Raw genomic sequence first — 21403 nt, forward strand, 5'->3', positions numbered from 1 at the left:
AAGATCCCCTGAATTTAGAATATAATGTCGCACAAGAGCGTTTGAAGCGCATATCAAGCTCAGTGCCCCGGGTTTCCCTGAACAGGCATGCCGACAGAGGTTGGAAATGAGGCATCAATTCGGGGCCTTATCCTGGAACCTCAACATCCTTGACACACCCGCCCCCCCCCCCCAAGGGTCAATCAGTTACATCTTTTCATGTTGTTTGCATTATATATTTGTTTTAAGTCCATTCGTGCATCATCGACTAGCCACACAAACAATGGGAACCTCGATCGGACACCCAAAAAAACACCCGAAGTTGATTTTTAATGGGCAAAATTTTCCAACAGCACTAAATTTTCGCGTGCTTCAGTGCAAAATTTCTCAAGATCACTAGAAAACATTAAGTGGTCATTCAAGCATCACACCGCCTCCCGTCGGATACTAGTTCAACCTGGCGGTGAGCCAGGCGGAGCCGGCAATTCTGCCCCCACAATTAACGACCAACATTCGCTTTTCTTTGTTTGTCACCGACAAGGTGTATTTTTAAAGGCAGAGGGCGCCTCTCTGTTTGTAAAACGAACCATCATGGGAGATTTCATCGACGCGGACGTGATGGATGAAATGCCCGATGTGACAGCGGTCGTGGCGCGGCCGCTACCGGTACCCAACGCCCCATATCGACCACGCAAGTACCAGCTTGAAATGCTGGAAGCGAGTATGAAAGAGAATATCATTGTTGCGGTATGTGTTCTTACTAGTCAGTAGTGTAAGAGTAGAACTGACAAACTGTGCTAGATGGACACCGGTAGCGGGAAGACCCATATGTAAGTCCTTCCTGTGCGAACATGCGCGAACCTGCTGACGAGAGCAGAGCCATCATGCGCATCATGGCTGAACTGCAAATATGCGCAACAGAACAGATGGTCTGGTTCCTCGCTCCAACTGTGGCACTGTGTATGCAACAGCAGGAAGTTATCGAGTCGCAGATCCCGAACGTACGGAGTCGGGTATTGACTGGCAAAGATGATGTCGATCGGTGGACTAAGCAGTCGATCTGGAACAACTTCCTTCGAGGTGTTCGCATAGTAGTATCCACTCATGATGTGCTTTGTGATGCGTTGAATCATGGCTTTGTTCAGATTTCACAGCTGGCTTTGATGGTCTTTGATGAAGGTACGTAGTTGAACACCCCACTACTGAGTGGAAACACTCTGGCTGATCACTCACAGCTCACCACTGCCGACGTCGCCACCCGGCAAATAAGATCATGCAGTATCACTATCACCCCATACGCCAGAGGCTTGGACCGGAAGCGGTTCCCCGAATCCTAGGATTGACAGCCACTCCGATCGTTCGATTCAGGAAGAAGGAACTGGCGGCCATAGAGGCAAATATGGATGCAGTGTGCAAAACACCGTCTCTGCATCGTGACGAATTGCTTCAGTGTATACATCAACCTCGTCTTGACCTTCTCACATATACCCCAGACCAAAGTGAGCACGGCATTGGAAGCCAGTTGCTGCTCCCGCTCCAACGATGCATTGAAAACTATGATATCGAAGAGGACCCGTCCGTCGAGCTGTTGCGTGAAAATATAGACCAAGACGAACACCTCGAATTCGTCCTCAGGACAGGAGACACATACTGCAAAGCACAACTCGACCGGTTCTTTGAACGGTGCTGCCACATATACGACGAACTTGGCGGCTGGGCAACGGACTACTTCATCGATGCGTCCATCGACCAGCTGCGAAGCTCGATTGAAAACGACGAGGCAATGCCAGACCTGGACCGAATGGAAAGGGTTTATCTTCTCAAAATGCTGGCAGAAGTGTCTATGCCTGACGATGCGATGGGCGACTTCCACGTCTCGGAGAAGCTGACGAAGTTGCTCGAGTATCTGGATGAACAGGATAACCCAGACCCCTCGAGTATTATCTTTGCCAGACGCCGTGTCGTTGTCACTGTCCTCACGCGTATCCTGTCTATCCACCCGAGGACAAAGGAGAAATTCCGATGTGCTTCGTACGTGGGGTGGTCGAGGTCTAGTAACGAGGTCGAGATCCTCGGGGACTTGCTGTCTGAAGATATGCAACTAGGAACCCTCGCCGAGTTCAAGTCAGGCAGGAAGAACCTAATAGTCGCGACCGACGTTCTCGAGGAGGGATTGGACATTAGCTCATGCAGCTTGGTGATATCTTTCGACAAACCTTCAAGTTTGAAGTCGTTTATACAACGGCGGGGCAGAGCAAGGAGTGAGAACTCAGCTTTTGCGATTCTCTCACCAATGAGAGATGCTTTGTCCAATGTGCAGGAGTGGCAAGAGGTTGAAAAGGTGATGGTGGATGCGTGCAAGGACAAACAACTCCAGGAAAGTGAGCTGGAAAGTGAGAAATTACGAAAGGGCTCGGCGGGGCCCACGTTCTGGGCGCCACAGCATCGCATCGTCACAGCTATAAAGTGAGCTCTTCCCCAGGGTTGTCTCCTCCTTCTTCCCTTTTCTCCCCAAGTTGCCCCTACAGCCTCGACTGACAATCACTTTTAGTGCCTGTCTTTCCTTGGACGACGCTTTTAAGCATCTCCAACATTTCTTCAGTTGTCTTTCCCCCGACGACCGAGGCCGCAACTTTTACCCGGTGTCAATCTACCAGCACCAAGATACTCGACTGTTTCAAGCAACAGTTACCCTCCATCCGACCCTCGATCCCTTGACACGAACTGTGCGAGGTCTGACTTGGTGGCCCACCGCAAAGGGTGCCAAAAAGGAAGTTGCTTTCCTCGCCTACAAGACCTTGTTCGAACAAGGTATCGTCGACGACCACCTCCTCCCAGCAGCCACGAGTACCGACACCATGGGAGACGACGACAATACAGGGAGCTCTCAGGAGGTGGAAGATATCTTCCGCCGGCTGGCACGTTGTTGGTCACTCACAAACATGTACTTCGCGACGACGATCACGTTCTCGCTGAATGGTGTCGTGGATGATGACCTGACTACAGTCATGGTTTTGCCAAGAGCCATGACTATGCCGAAACCGTTTACCCTCTACTGGGACATCGAACAGCAATACGTTGCTTCATTCAGCGCACCTACGCGTATTAAAGGTGTTACGAAGGATCACATCTACTGGATGCGCAAGGCGAGTGCCATTTTCGACCGCGGCTCAAGATCACGCAGCTCTGCGCGTCTGGCTCCAGAGGATCCTGTGGCTCCGTTCGTTCCTAACATCCCTCTAGACGCCCTGGAGGGGTGGGTACGGGATCATGAAGCCGAACCAGAGAGCGTGATCGAGCTCTATCGCAAGGACCCAAACTCGCTCCCCACAGGCGTCATCCGTGATAAGAGCGCGTATGCCGAGCCACGCCGTGCTATCAAGTGGGTTGTCGATGAACAGAAGCGCGATGTTTACCTGTACTGTGAAACCTTTGCCAAACGGGTAAACATCCTCAAGAAGGAGTCTTTGTACCAGGATCAAGAGAGAGCCCATAAGCCGAAGGAGAAGAGGTACGAACATCTTCCCGCCAGCTCATGCACAGCTGAAAGGCTTTCTGCAAAGTCTGCTGTTATTGGACGCTTCATCGCACCCATCCTGTTTGAATTCGAGAGGACAGCAATCGCATACGAATGGCTCCATGGTACATCTCTGTTTCGGAGACAACTGAATTTTAGTGATAACGTTACTCCTGTCATTACTGCTTTGACAACGCCGAGGACGTTACTCAAACCGGACTACGAGATGTACGAGTTCTTCGGAGACGGAGTTCTCAAATTCGTTGCGAGCTGCCAAGCCTATTTCGATCACTTGTCCTTTCCCGAAGGCAGACTGTCGAAACAACGTGATAAGAATATCAACAATCGGTACCTCGCCGCGAAGGCGACCGATAAGTTCATTGACAGACACGTGTTTAACGATAGGTTTGTGCCAACGGATTGGAAAATGCCCTCCATCTCTGGAAAGATTGCCCAGGGACGACGTTATCGCGATAAAGATTCCCGCCTCTCTACGAAGACCCTCGCGGACGTTGTCGAAGCTTTTTTCTGGGCAGCTTATGTTGATGGAGGCATCCAGAAAGCCTCGATTTGCATAAACTTGTTCATCAAGGAGTTCGACTACAATGCCCTCACGGAAACGGTTGCGATGCTTGCTACCGTTAGCGGACCAACCGGGCATCTGCAGTCGACCAATATGCAAATCCTCTCGAACCTTCTCGGCAGTTACCGTTTCAACAACTGGACGTTGCTGGAGCAAGCACTTACCCCGTCATCGGTAACTTCCGATATCGATCGGAATTACCAGCGTCTCGAGTTTCTGGGTGACGCTGTTCTGGACATGCTCGTCATCTCAGAACTCGATAGCCTTCTCTCGACCAAGACTGACGTTCGACCGGGTGCGGTGACACTCCTGAAGCACGCCGTAGTGAACGGTAATCTGCTCGGTTTCCTCTGCATGCGACACCGGGCTCAAGCAGACAGCATTATGCCATGGGGCGGTGCTAGTCCAACAAGCTCGGAGCCGCAACCCCTCTACCGTTTCCTCCGCGGACTCGATGATTTCATGAGCAAGCCGAATGTCGAGGACTGTCTCCAACGTTACGATCAGTTTAACCAGGCGGCGACTGACAAACTCGCGAACGGCAGCGAGCACCCCTGGGTTGAATTGCAGGAGATCCGTCCAGTCGACTTGCTCTCCGACATTGTGGAATCTGTACTTGGAGCCATATTTGTCGACTCGTGTTTCGACCTTACCCCCTGCAGGCAGTTTATGGAGGCACTGGGCTTTTGGGAGATCCTCCACCGATACATCCACCAGCAAGTGGAAGTGCGGAATCCGCGGAACATCGCGGCTGCAATCGTCAAGAATCAGTGGGAGGTGGACTTCGACTACCGTCACAAGGTAGTCCCCCCAAACAGAGAATCCTGGAGCGTTACTGTTTTCGTTAGGCACCGTATCTCCAAGCAGATCGTCAATATGTCCACTGACGAATCTTCTGACAACAAAGACGCGGCAACACTTAGGGCCCTGGCAATCGCAATTCCCGAACTGCGCAAGTTCGAGGAACAACGTGCCTTGGATGAAGCTGGTGTCGAAGAAGATCGGAGGGCCAACAAACGGCAGCGCGTCCGGGATCGAAGAGCCCGAAACAGATCGAGGAAGGCAAGCCTGTCGCAGCAGCCAATGGGCGGACAGTCTGAGTCTACTGGCAGTACCCGAACAACAGGTGACCAGGCCCCAGTCCCTGACGAACTATCTGCAGGAAGGGAAGCGGAAAAGGGGCCCGAACAGGGGGGGCCATCATCAACAAGCCCGCCACCAACAAGCCAAAAGCCAATAACGCGGTCCTCAGGCCCATCACCCACTCACCTGCTTGGATCAAACCCACCTCCACCGAGCCCACCTGGTAGCAGCACCTCTGGGGGCCTTCCATATGGCCCGTCAGTCTAGGGATCTGCACGAAGCGCGGATAGGCGTACTCGAGGACCAGGTCGAGGCGGAGATAGAGGCGATGATCGAGACAGAGGTCGTGGTCAGGACACGCGAGGCAAAGGCAATGCGCCCAAATCCAATACGCAGTTTCCTGGATCCTCAAAGAAAACCCCGTCACTCAAGAACCCACCCTCAACAAGCCAGCCTGCAAAACACCCCAAAGTTGCAGGGGTGCCCCGAGGCACGGCAGGCTTCCAAGCTGCGCGTGGTCAAAAGGGTAGCGACAGGGGTACAGGTAGAGGCGGTGGTGGAGCGAGAGATAGAGGCAACGAGTGGGGAAGTACGCAAGACAGAGGCAATTTTCCGCCACAAAGACATCCACCACCAGCAGCAGGCCCATCATCTAGCTCAACTCCTATCAGCCAGACTGCAAGAAACCCTTCACAAGGCCCACAAATCAATCCAGACGGGTGGCAGCTCGTCGCAGGACGACGTGGAAGCCGAAGAGGTGCAGGAAGAGGCGGGGATAGCTCCGACGATAAAGGTCGTGGTGGAGGTCGTGGCTGAGGGGCAAGTGGAAATAGAGGCAGTGGCTAAGAAAGCCCACTGATGATGGCCCCTATTAATGCAGGGGAATAGCAACGTATGCGAATGTCCCGATATTCTTTTTTCCCAGCTGGCCGTGGATGAAGGGGTTCTCCACGTAAATAATTGAACCTCATAGCTGTGAAGGATGGGTGAGCATCCAAGCAGCACCAGATGAAGATTTGTTGTTGTGAGATTTTTGGAAGAGGTGAGAGTTCTGCATTTCTGCGGAGAGCGTGAAGTCAAGCGCCGTGGGGAATGACTCCAACATATCTACGATGGTAGAATGCTGTTGAGGAGTGCTCGAGTCATTCTTCGCCCGGGAATGGCCCCAAAAGAAAAAGGTATGTCACATCAATTCGGCATGAAGAATCAAGTCAAGATTCCCCTTTCTTCTCTCGAAAAGAACATAAGTCACAGCGCTGCCAACAGCCCTGGGTCACAGATCCTGGCAATCGCAGTGATATATCAGTTCACTCAATCAAATGTGAATGACCACGACAGATGTTGTGTCGCAGGCGCTGTCAAATATCAATCAGTCTTCCCTTTCTGATTGCATCGGCCCTGATTCCATACGACCCAAAAAAAAAGACAGCCTCAGGTTCGAGTGAGTATCTCCGGGGTAGTCCACGCATCAGCGAGCTCTCGTTTCTTCCCCTAGCAGTGGTCATTCGAACAATCAACAACACCTCATTTTCATCAATTTAAACCCTCTTTTCTGATTGTTTCGAGGTTCAGGATACCATCACTTTTGCATCAGTTCGATCGACCAGCCGAAGCTGCTACAACTGATTTTGTCTTTCAGCTAGGCCCTAGGCCCATTCACCAAGGGTGACTGCCAAGAACGCCGAACTCCGGATCCTCGCCATTATGACGAATATGAGCTTTGTACTTTCCAATCATCAGGACATAACCTACAAATACTATTTCCTGTAACTCCTTGCTATTCCGATCGGCGTGGAAGACCCAAAAACACCAACCTGTTGCCAATTTAAACTTCACCGAGCGACTGGCCACACAGTTAGGCCGTGAAGCCCGCATACTCCAAACTTTGCTCTATGTCGATTTGCAACCGCAAAGATCTGGTACTTGCCAGTCGATATCCACAAGGCCGAAAAGGAGAAGCAGGGTTGCTCAACTATGCTCATATCTCTTTTTATCGATCGAACCCTTTATCTTGTAACCAACGGTCGCCTAATCCTGCTCCCAGGGATTGAGCATTACCATCACACGATGCCCTGGAACGGGGTTGAAAGTGAAAATGCGCATACAACCATCGAAGGTCACCACCCTGCGATTACAGTCCAACTCGCATCCATACCATGCCCTTCACACATTATCTTCTCATTCGTGTGAAAGCAGTGGGGGGTTCCCAAAACTACGATGTCCTGCTGCTGTGCTTCTTCATGCTCCAGGCCATGGGACCCGTCACACCCTACTCATGATAGCGATGATGTGATTACTCTGCTGCGCCGACTGACAGATCGCTCAGCGATTACCACTTTGTCAACATGAATCCAGGTAGGATGTCGCTGCCTTCCGAGACCACTGTTTTCAGCTCCTGAGATATGTACGTGTACGCACAAGCTTGGGACACGACATTCTCTGAGCAAAGGGTGTCAATATTGATGCCTGTCACTCGCTGCGTCTGTATCCTCGCTGGTCACTGGGAACCCTCTTGACTCGACATCCCTTATAAAGCAAAAACGAAAACCAGGTTAAACTAAAAAGAAAAGAAAGGAAAGGAAAGGAAAAGAAAAACGAAAAAAAAGGAACCCCCCTTTCGCCTCCAGGAAATAGAAAGAAAAACGATCAACATCACCACCTTCAGGCCATCCATCTACTTTGGCTGGGATATTTCCTCAGCTCGCCACAAACCACAGTCCATTCTGGCACGAATTCAATCAGCCTTGTCAAGATTTTCGACCTACACACATGAGGCTGGAGTTGGAGGGTCACGTGTCCTTCAGATGGGGTTCCAGAAGAGGCGTGTGGCCTACTCCCTGGGTCACGAATGTCGAGGAGGAAGGAGTCGAATCAGTCTCACTGACCAGACCACGATGCGGACAACCTCGAACCAGGCACGCTGTCAGCCGCCACTCACCGGCTGAATCTTTTTACAGTGCGCAAGGAGACTGGATTATGCTTTAAAATACCTGGCCAGACCTGATTGGTCCTTCTCGGTGCAATAAGCACGATCAGCGGAGGCGCGATACTTTCAGCGAGGCTAGAGTACCGGCAGCGAGCCACTGCCACCGCTTCGAGAACGCCAAATGAGATTATAAGTACTCTGAACGCGGGTGCGGGAACAGCTACTGTATGAACGCTTCTTCTTTGATCACCACAGTTGTCTTTCCCATAGAACCAGGCCTCCACGTCGTCAGTCGCAAGGTCATTTTTCCCCGCCGGATTCCCAGTAGTACAAATAAATCAGTACCCTGCATTAGACCTTACAATGCCTGGACCCACATCTATTGATTTCCTTAATGAATAGTTTCGCGATTGGTTTTTCATAATATCCAGACCAGAACCAGAGGTAGGTTTTGTGAAAGTCGGGAACTGCGTACTGGAGTGATATATTTCGGTCTGTTGGAATCTACATAACAGCTCTTGTGGTTTCACAGCAGCATTTTGCTGTTACACAACGGCTTGTTTGGTTGCACAATTTCCATTGAGCTGCAGACCTATGGCAGTGGCTAACCCGGACAGATAATGTGCAAAATCCGGTCACGCCTGCTCCCGTTACAGAGGGAGGACTGCACTCTAAGTAGCCTTGCATCACATGGAACGACATGAAGAGCCGAGGTTTGAAATGGGGTTATTCTGAAGCGCGAAATTGAAAGTGTTCTTGAACTTCGGGAGTGTGACCAGGACTGTAGGGATACTGGGGGTCCTTGTGGTTCTACGGCGGGCCGATTAGACACGGTTACAGAGGATTTCGAAAACAGTTTACCTCCCAGACACACGCTTTCGTTCCCAGAGATCCACATGGGAGTCTAGTCCGGGTCGCTGGGTTCAGAATCTTCTGCAGCCAATAATACGGCGTCATACCTCAGGGAAGGGGCTTCATCTAGCCAAAGTGAGCTTAGCGCAATCTGAGTGGGGCGCTGGGAAAGATAGCGCGTGTATCCGGAGGGTAAACTGTTTTCGAAATCCTCTGTAAATCATCAAATCCTGAGAAGACCGCTTTCTCAAGTAAACAAAGGGGAACATTGAATATCCCGTTCATACAGTATTACAGTACTGTCCAGAGGATTTCGAAAACAGTTTAAACCCCGGACACACACACTTCTCTCCCAGAGACCCACATAGGCGTTCTTGTCCAGGTCACCAGGATTCGGCTTTTCCCGCAGCCAATGATATTGCGTCAGTACTCCACCGAAGCGGCTACAGTAGATCTAGCCAAAGCTAGCTTAGCGTAATCTGAGTGGGGCGCCGGGAAAGAAAGCCTGTATGTCTGGGGGGTAAACTGTTTTCGAAATCATCTGTACTGTACTTAGACATACTCGCTATTCTTCAGCGTCGGGCGCTTTCACATTGTCTCCAAAACAATACATTCATTGTCTTCTTGGCAGCTAGTAAAGGAATCGTGTTGTATGATAGCCTTGTGATGATTGTTTAGGCGACATGCTGTTCAGAACATCCATCTTTAGCTCAACATGATTGAATGAAGAGGCATTAGCGGCAGTCCTACCCACCTTGGGAAGGCCTGGTATTGCTCTAGCACCGGGTGACGGGAACTAAAATTCTAGAGGTTACTTTGATGCTCCCGAGAGCCTGTCAGCTGGAGCCTTACGTACCCTCCCTCGAACAAAATGGTTGCCGGAGTCGGCTATCTAGTCCAGCCATTTTGACCTGCCCAAGATTCGTATACAGTAGACTCCCACTCCTGCTTAGCTCTCCAGGCTAGCTGGCGATCTGATTCGAGTCCTCTGGCAATTCAGTTACCCTGCGGGGTGGTATGAATTGACTGGGCCGGAGCACGGCCCGAGTGTATGTAAAACAAAGCGAGCTGGTTGAACTATGTAGGATGGAGTTGAACCCTACTTTTTCAATAGCTCGTAATAGCGGATCAAATCATTTCAGGTTAAGTGGATCTTAATTGCTGATCGATGTGCTTGGGTACTGTAGCTTAATATTAGAGTTCAATATCACATTCACCTCTTAACCTCAATTAACCTTCATTCCAAAGATTCGACTCGGTCACACCTGGGGCGAACTGACCTATATAAATATGTAGGTGCTGTATATTGAAGAAAAACCTTTTTAGATCCCTTCACTTTCACTAGGGAACAAACCAAAAATTATTGAATTCCTCCCTTCACTTATTCAAAGATGAAATTCTCACTCCTCTTCATGATGTTTATTGCATCTGTGCATTCATTTCCTCAAGACCGGGGAAATGACATCGATAATTCTGACCTCGATGAAATTGTACAGACGTGCAGAGCAGGTTATCATGAGCGTTCCCTAATTTTGGTCTTCAATCCATGTGCACCTATTATTTGCCACAGTATCACAGACGGTTCGACATATACGATCAGCGCAGATGGTAGAAGTTGTGTGAGTTGCAGCCATCCTTAATGGATGAGACTCTTGGATTGATAATTTTACACAGCGCCGCGCACTCTTCATCCGTGGCATGTGCCAGAATGGGGCGTGCGTACGATCCTGATTCATGGTGTCCGCAAAAATGGAGAGTTACTTTCGGTGTCCTGATTGGTTGTTCCATTGCCCCCTTTTCCTATGTCTTTGTATGTAATCTTGGGCTTGTGCAGCAACTTTGGACCAGATTACTCCCGAGTACCTCAGCATAACCCAGCCTTTCATCCGATTATCGGAAGAGACAGATGGGTATTTAACATGCCCGCTGTTTACAGTAGTCTCAATTTTGTTGACTTAAAATGTAATTTCCTGAACTCTGGTCCCAAATTTCTGGATGTTGAGGTGGCTGCTTTATCTCGATACTGTAACACAGGGCTTTCATCATCGAGAGGTCAAAGACCTATATTCTGACGTCACACTTCTCCCAAGGTCTAGCTCGGCGTTGACAGAAGAGAGACTGGCCCGGTTTTTGTCTCAGTTAGCCTCTCATCTAGCCCCCTCACTACACCGCTCTCCAGTGGGTCCCAACCGCTCTTGCCTCTTCCGACAACAAGACGGAAGAAATTGAAGAGGCCGAGTCGCGAAGGTTGTGGTATTTGTGAGCATTCATAAAGAATTGTCAGAATCCAGTCTTCACTCCTGTGGTTTGAAATCCATCATTAGTCTTGAATGTTAAAAATTTGGGCAATCAAGGAAATTGCAGTCACGAAGAACGATCTGCCAGGGTGCTGGATAGCTTAGACATGGCTTCATATACTTTTTGAAGCGGGTCATAGCAACCTCTCGAAATGGCTGCCCACCTTCAGATTCTTAATCCGCAGCCCTTCTCCAAAAGTCACTATCATTGTCAATATCGTAGTCATCATCATCGTAATCATCATAATGAAACTCATCATCTTCAACATCATCCCAAGATCTGTCTTCGTTCCACTCCTCTTCTTCAACCGGCTCCACCACATTGAGTATCCATCCATGACTCTCCATTTTCCTTCTGATATCTGAGCTTGGACCTTCCTCATAAACCTCGACGATGATTTCCTGGAGAGATGTGATTGTTTTGAAGCGCGCAGCAACCAGCGCTAATGCCTTGGCACAAATCATAGGGCTGTCCAAAGAATCTAGCCGGTTTTCCATTGTACTGGTGCTCTCTGAGGCTACTATGAGCGTTTTTAGATTGGTACAGTGTGACTGTATCTTTTCCAGGATACGGAGGCTGTCTTCTTCCAGGCTGACGTCGTCTTCAAGATCACGAAGTCCAGGAAAGTCGATGCGGATACACTGAAGGTGAGATGCGTTGACAAAGCCTATAGTATCAAAAAATTGGGATATAGTTCGGATTTCCAAATCGAGAGGGTAAGGTCAAAGCGGTTGTGGCCATAGAGTAACGACCTGGCCTCATGTAAGATTGTCGAGTTGGTGGAGAGAAGATTGGGTACCAGCTCATGATCTCCATTCCAAGGATCAATAGGCTCTCTGCGCACTAGGAGATATATGTATATCTCGTCGCGGAGTTCAGCAGGAAGACTAAGGAAGCTCACTGGCATCTCTCCGATCGTGGCCCAGCAAATGTACGATAGGATGTGTGAATATTTCAAGAAGATCATTGACGAAGTGGGGTCAGGTAAAGTCAGAGTTGACGCCAATCACGTGTTAGTTAAGTGTGTGCAAATATTTATTCATGTATATTGAACAGAACAAGCATGATACATGTACTGTACTATTTTAGTCGTCCCTCACCATCGTATCGGAATAATGCCTGAATCCAGGGCATAGGAGATGTAACCTTCTAGGTATGCCTCTTCTGGCCAGAATTTGTTTAAATAACGTGAAGACTTTCGTTTGCATCAATTTCTTGGCGACCGAGCGGGGTTCACTAGAGAAGCTGGTCTCCCAGCATCGTCCGCGGTTACCCACTTGCTTCCTTAAGCAATCTCGAGATCAAACAAAATCTTGCCTATCCGAGCTGTCTAACCCTACCTACTTCGAATCAAATGCCCTTGAGTTCCGCATAGATGAGCGATGCACGACCTCCCCACGAGGCCTATACCGAGTTTCTGAGGACATATTGATCAAATATCGGGACAGGTGGCAAGAATCATCGAACCCATAGTTCGGGTATGAGAAGGGAATATACCAAAACACTTCCATCTTCGAAGTCATCGATGCTCAAGACCAAGGTATCATTGATTTGCTTTTGATTGAGCATTTTACGAGCCCAATTTGCGCCGTCGAACCCCTAAAATACCGCACTTTTACCACGCTCGACGGCCACAAGCTTGGGAAGAGAACAACAATAACCACACCAAAACCAACATCAACAACTGCAATCGCAAACTACAAGACAACACTCACACAGCATCACACAAACAAAAAGCGCCAAGCAAACATGCAAAAATTACAGAATCTAAAAATAAAATCGCAGAAAAACCAAACAAAACTGCGCAGCACCAAAAGCAAAATGTAGAACGGGAAAGGTAATCATACGGAACAAGGAAAAGGAAAAAGGAAATCAAAATACCAATGAATAATGAAGGGCGTGGCAACAAGTAGAAAGTAGGAAGCAGGAAGGAAGCAAGGAAAAGGAAATGAGATCAAATCAAAAAAAAACACACCACAAAAAGAAATGTCTAAAGGGCCAAAGGAATGAGGAACGTCATATCACACATAATGAGATTCAGGAATCAAGGAGAAATGGTGCTCTTGAAGCTACTAGCAGCTGTGAAATCAGTACAGCGTGCGCATTGAGCAATGACCAGGAATGAACGAGACAGGAATGGATCAGGCCTGGGGGTGAAAGGAGGGTAGCGGAATAGGCCAATCGTTGATGGGGTGCGATTCAAACCAGCTAAAGAGAAAATGACATAACATATTGGTCACCAACTCCACGGTAAACACGTAGTCTATATCGTAGAAAGTCTACGTAAAAAAAAAAAAAAATCTTGGAACTAGGCTACAGTTGTAGAAAAGCATTGAAGAATAGATCCGAAATTCAGGGAGAATAAGTAGCCATGCTTCGGTAATGAAAATAAATCTGTTTGAAAACTCCTCGCCTTTGCAGTAATTGGATGACTGTCCAGATAAAAAAAATGCGATGTCCCAGTTGAAAATCCCTGATCAAAAGCCATATTGAGTAAGAAAGCGACGAAATCCCTGTTGAAAAAAATTCAGTGTTCAGTAGATACTGCGTACCTACTCCTTCGCATTTTCATCCTCCTCAGTCTCATCGCCAGACGAGTGAGTTTCATCCTCGGGACGCTTTTCCTTGACGTTGTCAGCGACATCGGTCTCTTCCTCCGAGCCTACGGCCTCCTGCGAGGGCTGCTTGGCAAGGGCCTCGGGCGAGTTTGACTCGAGTACAGTTCGGGGATGAGGGGGACCGTTGATCGTGCCGCAGCGCATGCACTGCCATTGACCGAGCTCCTGAGCCGTGTGGACCTCCAAGGGGGCATGGCCGTTGATCAGTTTACACCGGGCGCAAAGCATGACCATTCGGTGCGAGATGTCATCTTCGCCCAGCATCAGGTTCACGCAGCGACCCCAAAAACTCGGGGTAGGGTTGAACATGGCTTGATCTACAGGGCGCTGCTGGTACGGCTGCTGAGACGGAACTTGGGTCTCCTCCGGATAGGGAATGCCCTCAGGACCATGGGGCTTCCCGAGCTCCCCCGGGTAGTTGGTGAGACGGTTGGTCATTGATTCCGGGCCTGGATTGCGTGAGAGAGGAGGCTCCAGGAATGGAGGAGGCGAGGCACCATCGGGAGGAGGACGAGGACGAATGTTGGCAGTCGGGGGTGGCGGCAGGTTGGTTCGACCAGGTCCCGGCGCATTTTGTCCCTGCTTTCCCTTTTTATCCTTGTTGGACTCGCCGCGCGGCATATTGGTCGGCGATTGAGGGGGTGATTTTCCGTCGTACTTGTCAAGTAACTGCTGAGTGGAGTCGTATTTTGTCGCGACTTTGAGCTTCTCGATGGTTTCGTCGCGTTGTTGCTGAAGGTGCTCCAGCTGGCGTTCAGTCCTCGAGATACGGTAGGAGAAGAGGCGGGAAGTGAGATCGCGAACAAAATAAATCCTAAGAGGGTGGTTGTGTCAGCCTAGTTTCGCTCTTGCTCTACTCGGGCTCCGAACAAGTGTTGCCGTTGCCTGCGACGTTGCTCACTTACAGGACTGGGCCGCCCACCACGGCGGCATATTCCACTGCACCCCATGTTTCCCATCCTAGCACAAGCGCTAGCACAATACTATAGACGAGATACGCGAAGGTGGAGTAGAGGGTGAAAAGGGCTTTGAAGCGGCGCGCCTGGGAGCGTTGACGGTCGAGTCGCGTGGTCGCCTGTGTGATCTTGGCCGATAGCCCCGAAAGTATTTTTTCGAAGCTGGCAGGGGAGTTATCCTCGCCCTGGATCTGTCAGTCCCAAAATTACATCTCTAGCAGTGTTCGGGGGATCGCATACCTTGAAGGGCCACAGAGAGACCATCGTTGACGTCGCAAAGTCTCGCCGGCAGCCGCGGCGGAAGTGAGCTGCCGCACGGACCGATTGGCCAGCTGACAGCTGGGCGGGTTCCGCTGGCACTTGCTCTTCTTCGATACTCCTTTCACAGTCAGTCAGAAACGAAAAACAGCAAAAATGCAGGCAAACCACAAGCGATGTGGGAGTCCAACAGCGGCCAGACGCGTGTCAAGGGCACAGAAATGATCAGATTTCGTGGATGGTCTCCAGGTTCACAAATAGGGTGATGATCATCACTATCACATCAACAAAAACGGCTCCTTCCTGGGCAACGACTCCCTAGGCCAGGCATAATCCCTCGGAAATGGCTATCGGACCATCCGGTCAACAAGCTGTCTGGATTGCCTGGCAGGGCTGGGATTAGCGCCACCGAAAGGGAGAAATTGACAGGTGCGCGAACTCCTCGGGGGGGGTTCTTTGTCTGCCTGTCGAGCGTCCCCACCCCCCTGTCTGGCGCAGCGATAGCCTCGTGCTGGACCGACCCAACAGCCCTTTAGCCGTGATCAACGGGATGATCCTGTACAGAAACCGAGCTTCCCGTACCATGGGAAGAAAACCGCCAGTGCGGGCTCTACGTGAAAGAATTGGGTTTGGAGAGGTTGGCATTACATTCGGCATGGACATAGCTGAGCTCTCCTCCGGGCCTGCACGGTTGAACGGCCGTGGCCGCGATCACTAGCGCCACCGATCAGAACAGACCCATGCATGCACGCGATGGATTCGATTCCCTGTCATTGAGTTGGCACTGCTGAACTGCTAGTCGCCGGTCCGGCCTTCCGCGGTGCAATAGCCTGTCTAAGGTTGGCCCAGCCCGCGATTCAGAGGCGCGCACGAGCTGTTGCATCGAACTGGATCACCATGCGTACAACCTTAAGGGCTGTTGATCACCGGCGAACTTGATTTGAGATCTTGATCGATCCCCTCTGGGAAATGCCAGGATCTAACGGTCTGGACTAGACGCGGGCATTCGACGATAGGGGAAGGGGGATTCTGACCTCCATGTGCAGATCGCTTCGTCCATGCTTTTCTTTTAACCCCAGCCCTGGTCTGTTCTCCTCGAGGCCAGTCTGCTTTGCAACTTCCCCGCTCCCCCACCCCCGGGCGCCATTTCTGCGTCTGGTAACTGTCACTATCGACGCAGGGACACCATGGATACACGAATGCCTACCCTCCCCCCGGAGATGGGAGAGTTTGTTTTGAAAAACATTGCCACTGTCGAGGTCGTGGCGATGTTCGCTATAGGCACTTACAGTGCACTAGAGGTGGGCATCGCCTGCCTCGACCTCTTTAAGCGATACCGCGGGCTATATTTCTTCAGCATGCAAGTCGCTTCCTGGGGGATTCTATTGCACTCAATCCCGGCCCAGGTGCGATTTGTGACGAACGGTGCTGAAATCCCACTGTCAATCCCATATATTATCGGATGGTATTGTATGGTTAGCGGGCAGCCTGTCGTCCTCTACTCGCGTCTGCACCTTGTCGTCGCGGATATGGGTTGTCTGCGCTGGCTCCTGTGGATGATCATCATCAACGCGGTCGTGATGCACATTCCAATGACTGTTCTCTTCTACTTTGTCACACTTGGATCTGATCAGTTCGTGCTGTCAGCCGCGATCTACGACCGAATTCAAGTAGTAGTCTTCGCCGCACAGGACCTCATCATCTGCGCAATCTACATTCGCGAAGCCCTTCGCGCCCTGGGTCCCGTCCTGGAAATCCGCGGGCGCGAGGGACGCAAAGTCATAATTCATCTCATCGCAATCAATTTGGTCGTTATGATCATGAACATCCTCCTCATCGTGACGGAGTTCAAGGCCCACTTCATCCAGATCAGTTTCAAGACAGTTGTCTACAGCGTCAAGCTCAAGCTGGAGTTCACTGTCTTGAACAAGCTTCGCACCCTCGTCTCCACAAACAATCCCTACATCTTCCACGCCAACGGGCATGGAAACCGCAACAATAACACTGCCACGACTGACACGATTGATCCATCACGCCGATCCAGTGACCTCAACATCTACGAAATTTACGCCTTGGTTAATGCCCGACATCGCGAGTCGTCGGACACCGAGTCCCAGCGATCTGTCCCTCATATCAACATATTCAACGGCAGTCTCGAAAACGGCGTGTCTGTGGAGAATGCGGAGCGCATAATACAAGAGCGGGGTGTGGTCGGCATGGAGAACACCCTCGACTTTCGCAATACCCTTCGTGAAACGACATCAAGGGAAAACATGCATCTTCCTTCTCCATCTCCAACAGCGGATTGCTTCCTGGGCGACTCGCTGTCGTCTGATAACTGCTATGCCGGCACAGGGCCGCACATTGGGTCTACAGAGACAAGGTCGACTTTCGAACGGCAGCTGTTGGAATCGCACAGATAGCTGTTTCTGGCTCTCCTTTCATTTTTCCACTTTTGGTCATCCGGCATTTACTTTTTTTTTGCCTCGTTTTGGGATCGGCACGTTGCGTTCATTTATTAATCATGTCCATGGGCGTCGGTCGGCATTCTGTTCTTTTGTTCTATACCCCTCTCTTTGTTTGCCTGTTACGATGGCGGTGGTTTTGTCTTTTTAATGGCGGTTAATCTCTGTTTGCGTTTGTTTTGTTCTCTCTTCTGCTCCTATGACTTATTTTACTCGGTGGCATTGATATATTTTTTGTGTCTTCTCTCATCCACGATGGATATTTATCCTCGCTCCTTGCATCGGTTTAAAAGAATGGTCAAGCACACTCGATTTGCGCGAAAATCAGATCAAATCCCGCATCGTATTACTTCCAGTTGTTAAGGGATGAATTAATAAAATATGATACTAGCAGAGGTGTTTGGCGTTGCTTCATTGCGGCTAAACAAGACAAGGCACTGATATTACAACCTTGGACAGCACGGATCTCTTTTCCACGTTCCCACCAAAGGCCCACTTGAAAGTGTTATCGTGGGAGAGCCGAACCTTATACGCCAAGTTCTTGGACACCCACTATTCAAGTTAGGCCTCGACCAAATGTATCCTCGCGACGCAGTTAGCTGCGGAAACGCTCGTGCAATCACCCAGTGCCAGTCCAGCTCAACCGCACCACGGACCAACACATGAGTCCCTCCTCCAAACAAATCATGCTTTGCAAGAGGATCAACAAATAAAGCGCACGTCTACGTCGATATGGCAGCTCCCCTTTATGTTCTTCGTCTAAGAGATCTTGACTAGCATATGATCCTCTCCACGGCGCTTTTTATCACGATCTTGCCATTCTGAGTCGCTACAATCACCGTCCCGATCCGAGCTGGGATAAAGTTCCTCTGAACATAGTTGTCTCGTGGCTAAGCACCATCGCCAGAGGCCGGAATTGCAAAGTGGACAAGGAGTCTAGAATGCCATTCTTCTGGGTATTTGGCAGAAGTTCGTGACACTTGTCATCGACTGTCCGGCGTCCAACCGGGGTGGAGGGGGCGGAGCTAACACGGTCTGCCTTGGACAACAGTTCATGACAGAGCAATGTCAGTGACGATTGCGACAAGGTCATGATTGGATGCGAGGATCATATGCAAAGAGCTACTGAGCGCCTGTTAGCGCATAACACTATTCTCTTCGATAAACTAAGTGATGTCACATCATCCGATTGTTCAATCCTGGGCTGTCACCGCTATATACCTCCGCAAGCAACACACTCTTCCGTTTTGAGTCAAATGGTGCGCATTGGGTTTGGGGGCCAAAATAAACTTCTCTACCACAGCCGCCAAGCCTCAGCCTACCCCGAATATGGTTCCTTGTACCGATCATGCACGCATTTTGTAGCTGCGTTATTGGCGAGAGAAGACTTTAATAGCACATCTACGTCTGCCAAGCTAGCACTGCCGGAGGCTGTAAATCCCCAGCGTTTGATTTATTTTGGATCCCGAGCAATGATTGTGAACTAAAGGGACTATAAAAGACAGGCCAAAGACGACCTTGAAAGGAAGCAGATTCACTCAAATCGGTCGCTCAAGCGTATCCTTCAGCCTATAAATTCGCCATGCGTCTCAACAAGTTGTTCATTGGGTCTTTGCTGGGCTTTGCTGTAAGCTCAACAGCTCGCATCATCGCTACAGACGAAACACCACTTATCGGCCCTTCCTTCATTTCCAACTTCGACCCCTCCAGCTCGAAAGCCATCAACAATGCCAAAAGCACATTCCCCGGTCTCATCGAAAAATTGTTCAAGTCTGGCGAGCTCAATCACACTGATTTAGCGTTTACCGTCGACGTTTTCTCAGCCGCAACAAACGAGTCGCTCTACAGCTACTCCCATGTCGGGCCAATGTCGAAACGCGCACTTACCTCTGGGAAACTGGATGATAATACGATTTCTCGTATTGGAAGCGTGACTAAACTCTTCACTGTCTATGCGATCATCGCCAAGGCCGGGATGGAGGTTTTCTCTCACCCAGTGACAAAGTATCTTCCAGAGCTTGCGGGTAATTCGACTGGTAATCCACTGGACAGGATTAGCTGGGATGAAATCACAGTCGGAGCTCTGGCATCTCATCAAGCTGGCTCTGGCGGAATTACAGGTAAGAATTCCCGCCAAAATTTGATGTGTATCGAAGCTAACTTGAATTCTAGATTTCTTCATGGCCTACCAAGACCCCAAAGATCCAAAGAGCTTGGAATTTCGTGCTGAAGGTAAACATGTATCGCTGATATAACTCTTAAGGATATACATGCTAACTCCAAGCCTACTAGACTTGCTGGAATTCTTCCGCGACAAGAGATTACCCGTCGTTGCTCCATACCATAGTGCAATTTACTCGGATGGAGGATTCGCGATCCTTGGTCAAGTACTCGCACGCCTTTCAGGCCAAAGTGTCACAGACGCATTCGAAGAAATCCTCTGGAAGCCACTGGGCATGAACAGCACGTCCACGCAAGTTCCGACGGGCTCCAATCTCAACGTCATCGATCGTCTTCGAATCTCGAACGAATCAGCATGGGGCTCAGATGTTGAAATTGTTGCATCGTAAGTTGGAAGCAGTTTATCAGCTTGTCTGACATCTGAAACTCAAGTCTTACTAACGCTCCTCAGAACTGGAAGTGTCTACTCCAGCACAGCTGATCTCCGAAGGGCAGGTCTATCCATCTTGAATTCAGAGCTGATTTCAGGCCCCACTACCTCGGAATGGATGAAGCCACGCAGCGCCACTGGCAGCCTAGTCGAGCTTGTCGGAGCCCCGTGGGAGATCTCTCGTTTAGAAATCCCGGTTATGCCAGCGTCCAACCGAACACGTATATCAGACCTCTACACCAAAGCTGGCGGAAACATCGATTACACGGCCATCTTCGCCCTTTCTCCCGATCAGGGCATTGGCTACTCCATTCTTCTTGCCGGGGATACTGCGACTCCCGCTCGCTGGCCACTCCGTGATGTCGTAGGCGAGACATTCATTCCCGCTGCCGAGCACGCCGCAGCGGAGAATGCGGCACGCAACCTTGCAGGGACATTCGTCGATGAGGAAAACACTGGTAACAACATCACCCTGACCGTCGACCGTGGCCATCCCGGGCTGGGCATCAGATCGTTCTGGCTCGAGGGCAAGAATGCACTTTCCGGCCCACATTACCGCATTTATCCAACCGGGCTCACTTCGACTTCCAGCTCCTTGTCCTCGCTGTATCAAACGAAGGGATCGATTAGCATTGCGCACCGTATGGCGACGCCTTTCACTCCACTCAATCCTCGTGCTGAGGTTGAAGGTGGTAAGGGTGGTTTGTTCGATAATTCCTTCACTTGGATGAACCTTGACTCGAAAGGCCCTATTGACCTGTTCGTTTTCAATCTTGAGGACGGAAAGCTTGTTAGCGTTGAGTTTCCTCTTACGGGGACTGTGATGAAGCGCAAGGCGTGAAGATATATTAGTACACTCTTTAGTGAATGCTATGTCTACTTGCTATACCTCCGTCAAATTCGATTTGATGTAGTCTGTCTCCCTTTTCTCGAGTTGTCGATCTTTATTGTATTGTGACTTTGACAATGCGATTGATAGCACTGTCCGTCACGTGATACTGGCTTCCCATATTTCTAACGTCTTCCAGAACTTGATCAGTTCGGAGTAGCCGGTGATCCCCTCATTCATTTCTCTCATTATATACATAAATATAGCCAGCACATCTTGGCAAGGATCCTGTGGCTGAAAAATGACGTTGAATGCATCGCTAAAATCATCCACGAAATCACATCAATTGTGCCGCCCGCGAGATATATGTTCTCAAGAAGACATGATAACCCATTTTCATGCTGAAGATGATATTTTTCTATCAGCCA

The 21403-nt window shown here is 50.0% G+C and overlaps 6 protein-coding genes across 6 annotated transcripts; 4 read left to right on the top strand and 2 right to left on the bottom strand.

Moving 5' to 3' along the window:
- Nucleotides 1–570: 570 nt before the first annotated feature.
- Nucleotides 571–5429, top strand: N7532_001091 (putative RNA helicase/RNAse III; the record flags this gene model as incomplete). Its single annotated transcript, XM_056613585.1, has 5 exons — nucleotides 571–726; nucleotides 781–809; nucleotides 857–1158; nucleotides 1215–2445; nucleotides 2531–5429. The coding sequence occupies 5 exons, from the start codon at nucleotides 571–573 to the stop codon at nucleotides 5427–5429; spliced, it is 4617 nt and encodes a 1538-aa protein (XP_056478626.1).
- Nucleotides 5430–5490: 61 nt separating this feature from the next.
- N7532_001092 (uncharacterized protein) lies at nucleotides 5491–6021 on the top strand (the record flags this gene model as incomplete). Its single annotated transcript, XM_056613586.1, has 1 exon — nucleotides 5491–6021. One exon carries the CDS (start codon nucleotides 5491–5493, stop codon nucleotides 6019–6021), a length of 531 nt encoding a protein of 176 aa, XP_056478627.1.
- A 5390-nt stretch (nucleotides 6022–11411) lies between these two features.
- On the bottom strand, nucleotides 11412–11735 carry N7532_001093 (uncharacterized protein; the record flags this gene model as incomplete). The annotated part of the gene is made up of 1 exon (XM_056613587.1): nucleotides 11412–11735. One exon carries the CDS (start codon nucleotides 11733–11735, stop codon nucleotides 11412–11414), a length of 324 nt encoding a protein of 107 aa, XP_056478628.1.
- Nucleotides 11736–13790: 2055 nt separating this feature from the next.
- On the bottom strand, nucleotides 13791–15076 carry N7532_001094 (uncharacterized protein; the record flags this gene model as incomplete). Its single annotated transcript, XM_056613588.1, has 3 exons — nucleotides 13791–14670; nucleotides 14762–14997; nucleotides 15053–15076. The coding sequence occupies 3 exons, from the start codon at nucleotides 15074–15076 to the stop codon at nucleotides 13791–13793; spliced, it is 1140 nt and encodes a 379-aa protein (XP_056478629.1).
- Nucleotides 15077–16257: 1181 nt separating this feature from the next.
- Nucleotides 16258–17493, top strand: N7532_001095 (uncharacterized protein; the record flags this gene model as incomplete). The annotated part of the gene is made up of 1 exon (XM_056613589.1): nucleotides 16258–17493. The coding sequence occupies one exon, from the start codon at nucleotides 16258–16260 to the stop codon at nucleotides 17491–17493; it is 1236 nt and encodes a 411-aa protein (XP_056478630.1).
- A 1624-nt stretch (nucleotides 17494–19117) lies between these two features.
- N7532_001096 (serine hydrolase domain-containing protein) lies at nucleotides 19118–20987 on the top strand (the record flags this gene model as incomplete). Its single annotated transcript, XM_056613590.1, has 4 exons — nucleotides 19118–19655; nucleotides 19708–19767; nucleotides 19828–20101; nucleotides 20168–20987. The coding sequence occupies 4 exons, from the start codon at nucleotides 19118–19120 to the stop codon at nucleotides 20985–20987; spliced, it is 1692 nt and encodes a 563-aa protein (XP_056478631.1).
- Between the last annotated feature and the right edge of the window lie 416 nt (nucleotides 20988–21403).

The sequence above is a fragment of the Penicillium argentinense genome (assembly GCF_028826775.1).
Source record: "Penicillium argentinense strain IBT 30761 chromosome Unknown utg000002l_segment0_segment0, whole genome shotgun sequence".
NCBI classification, from domain to species: Eukaryota; Fungi; Ascomycota; class Eurotiomycetes; order Eurotiales; family Aspergillaceae; genus Penicillium; species Penicillium argentinense.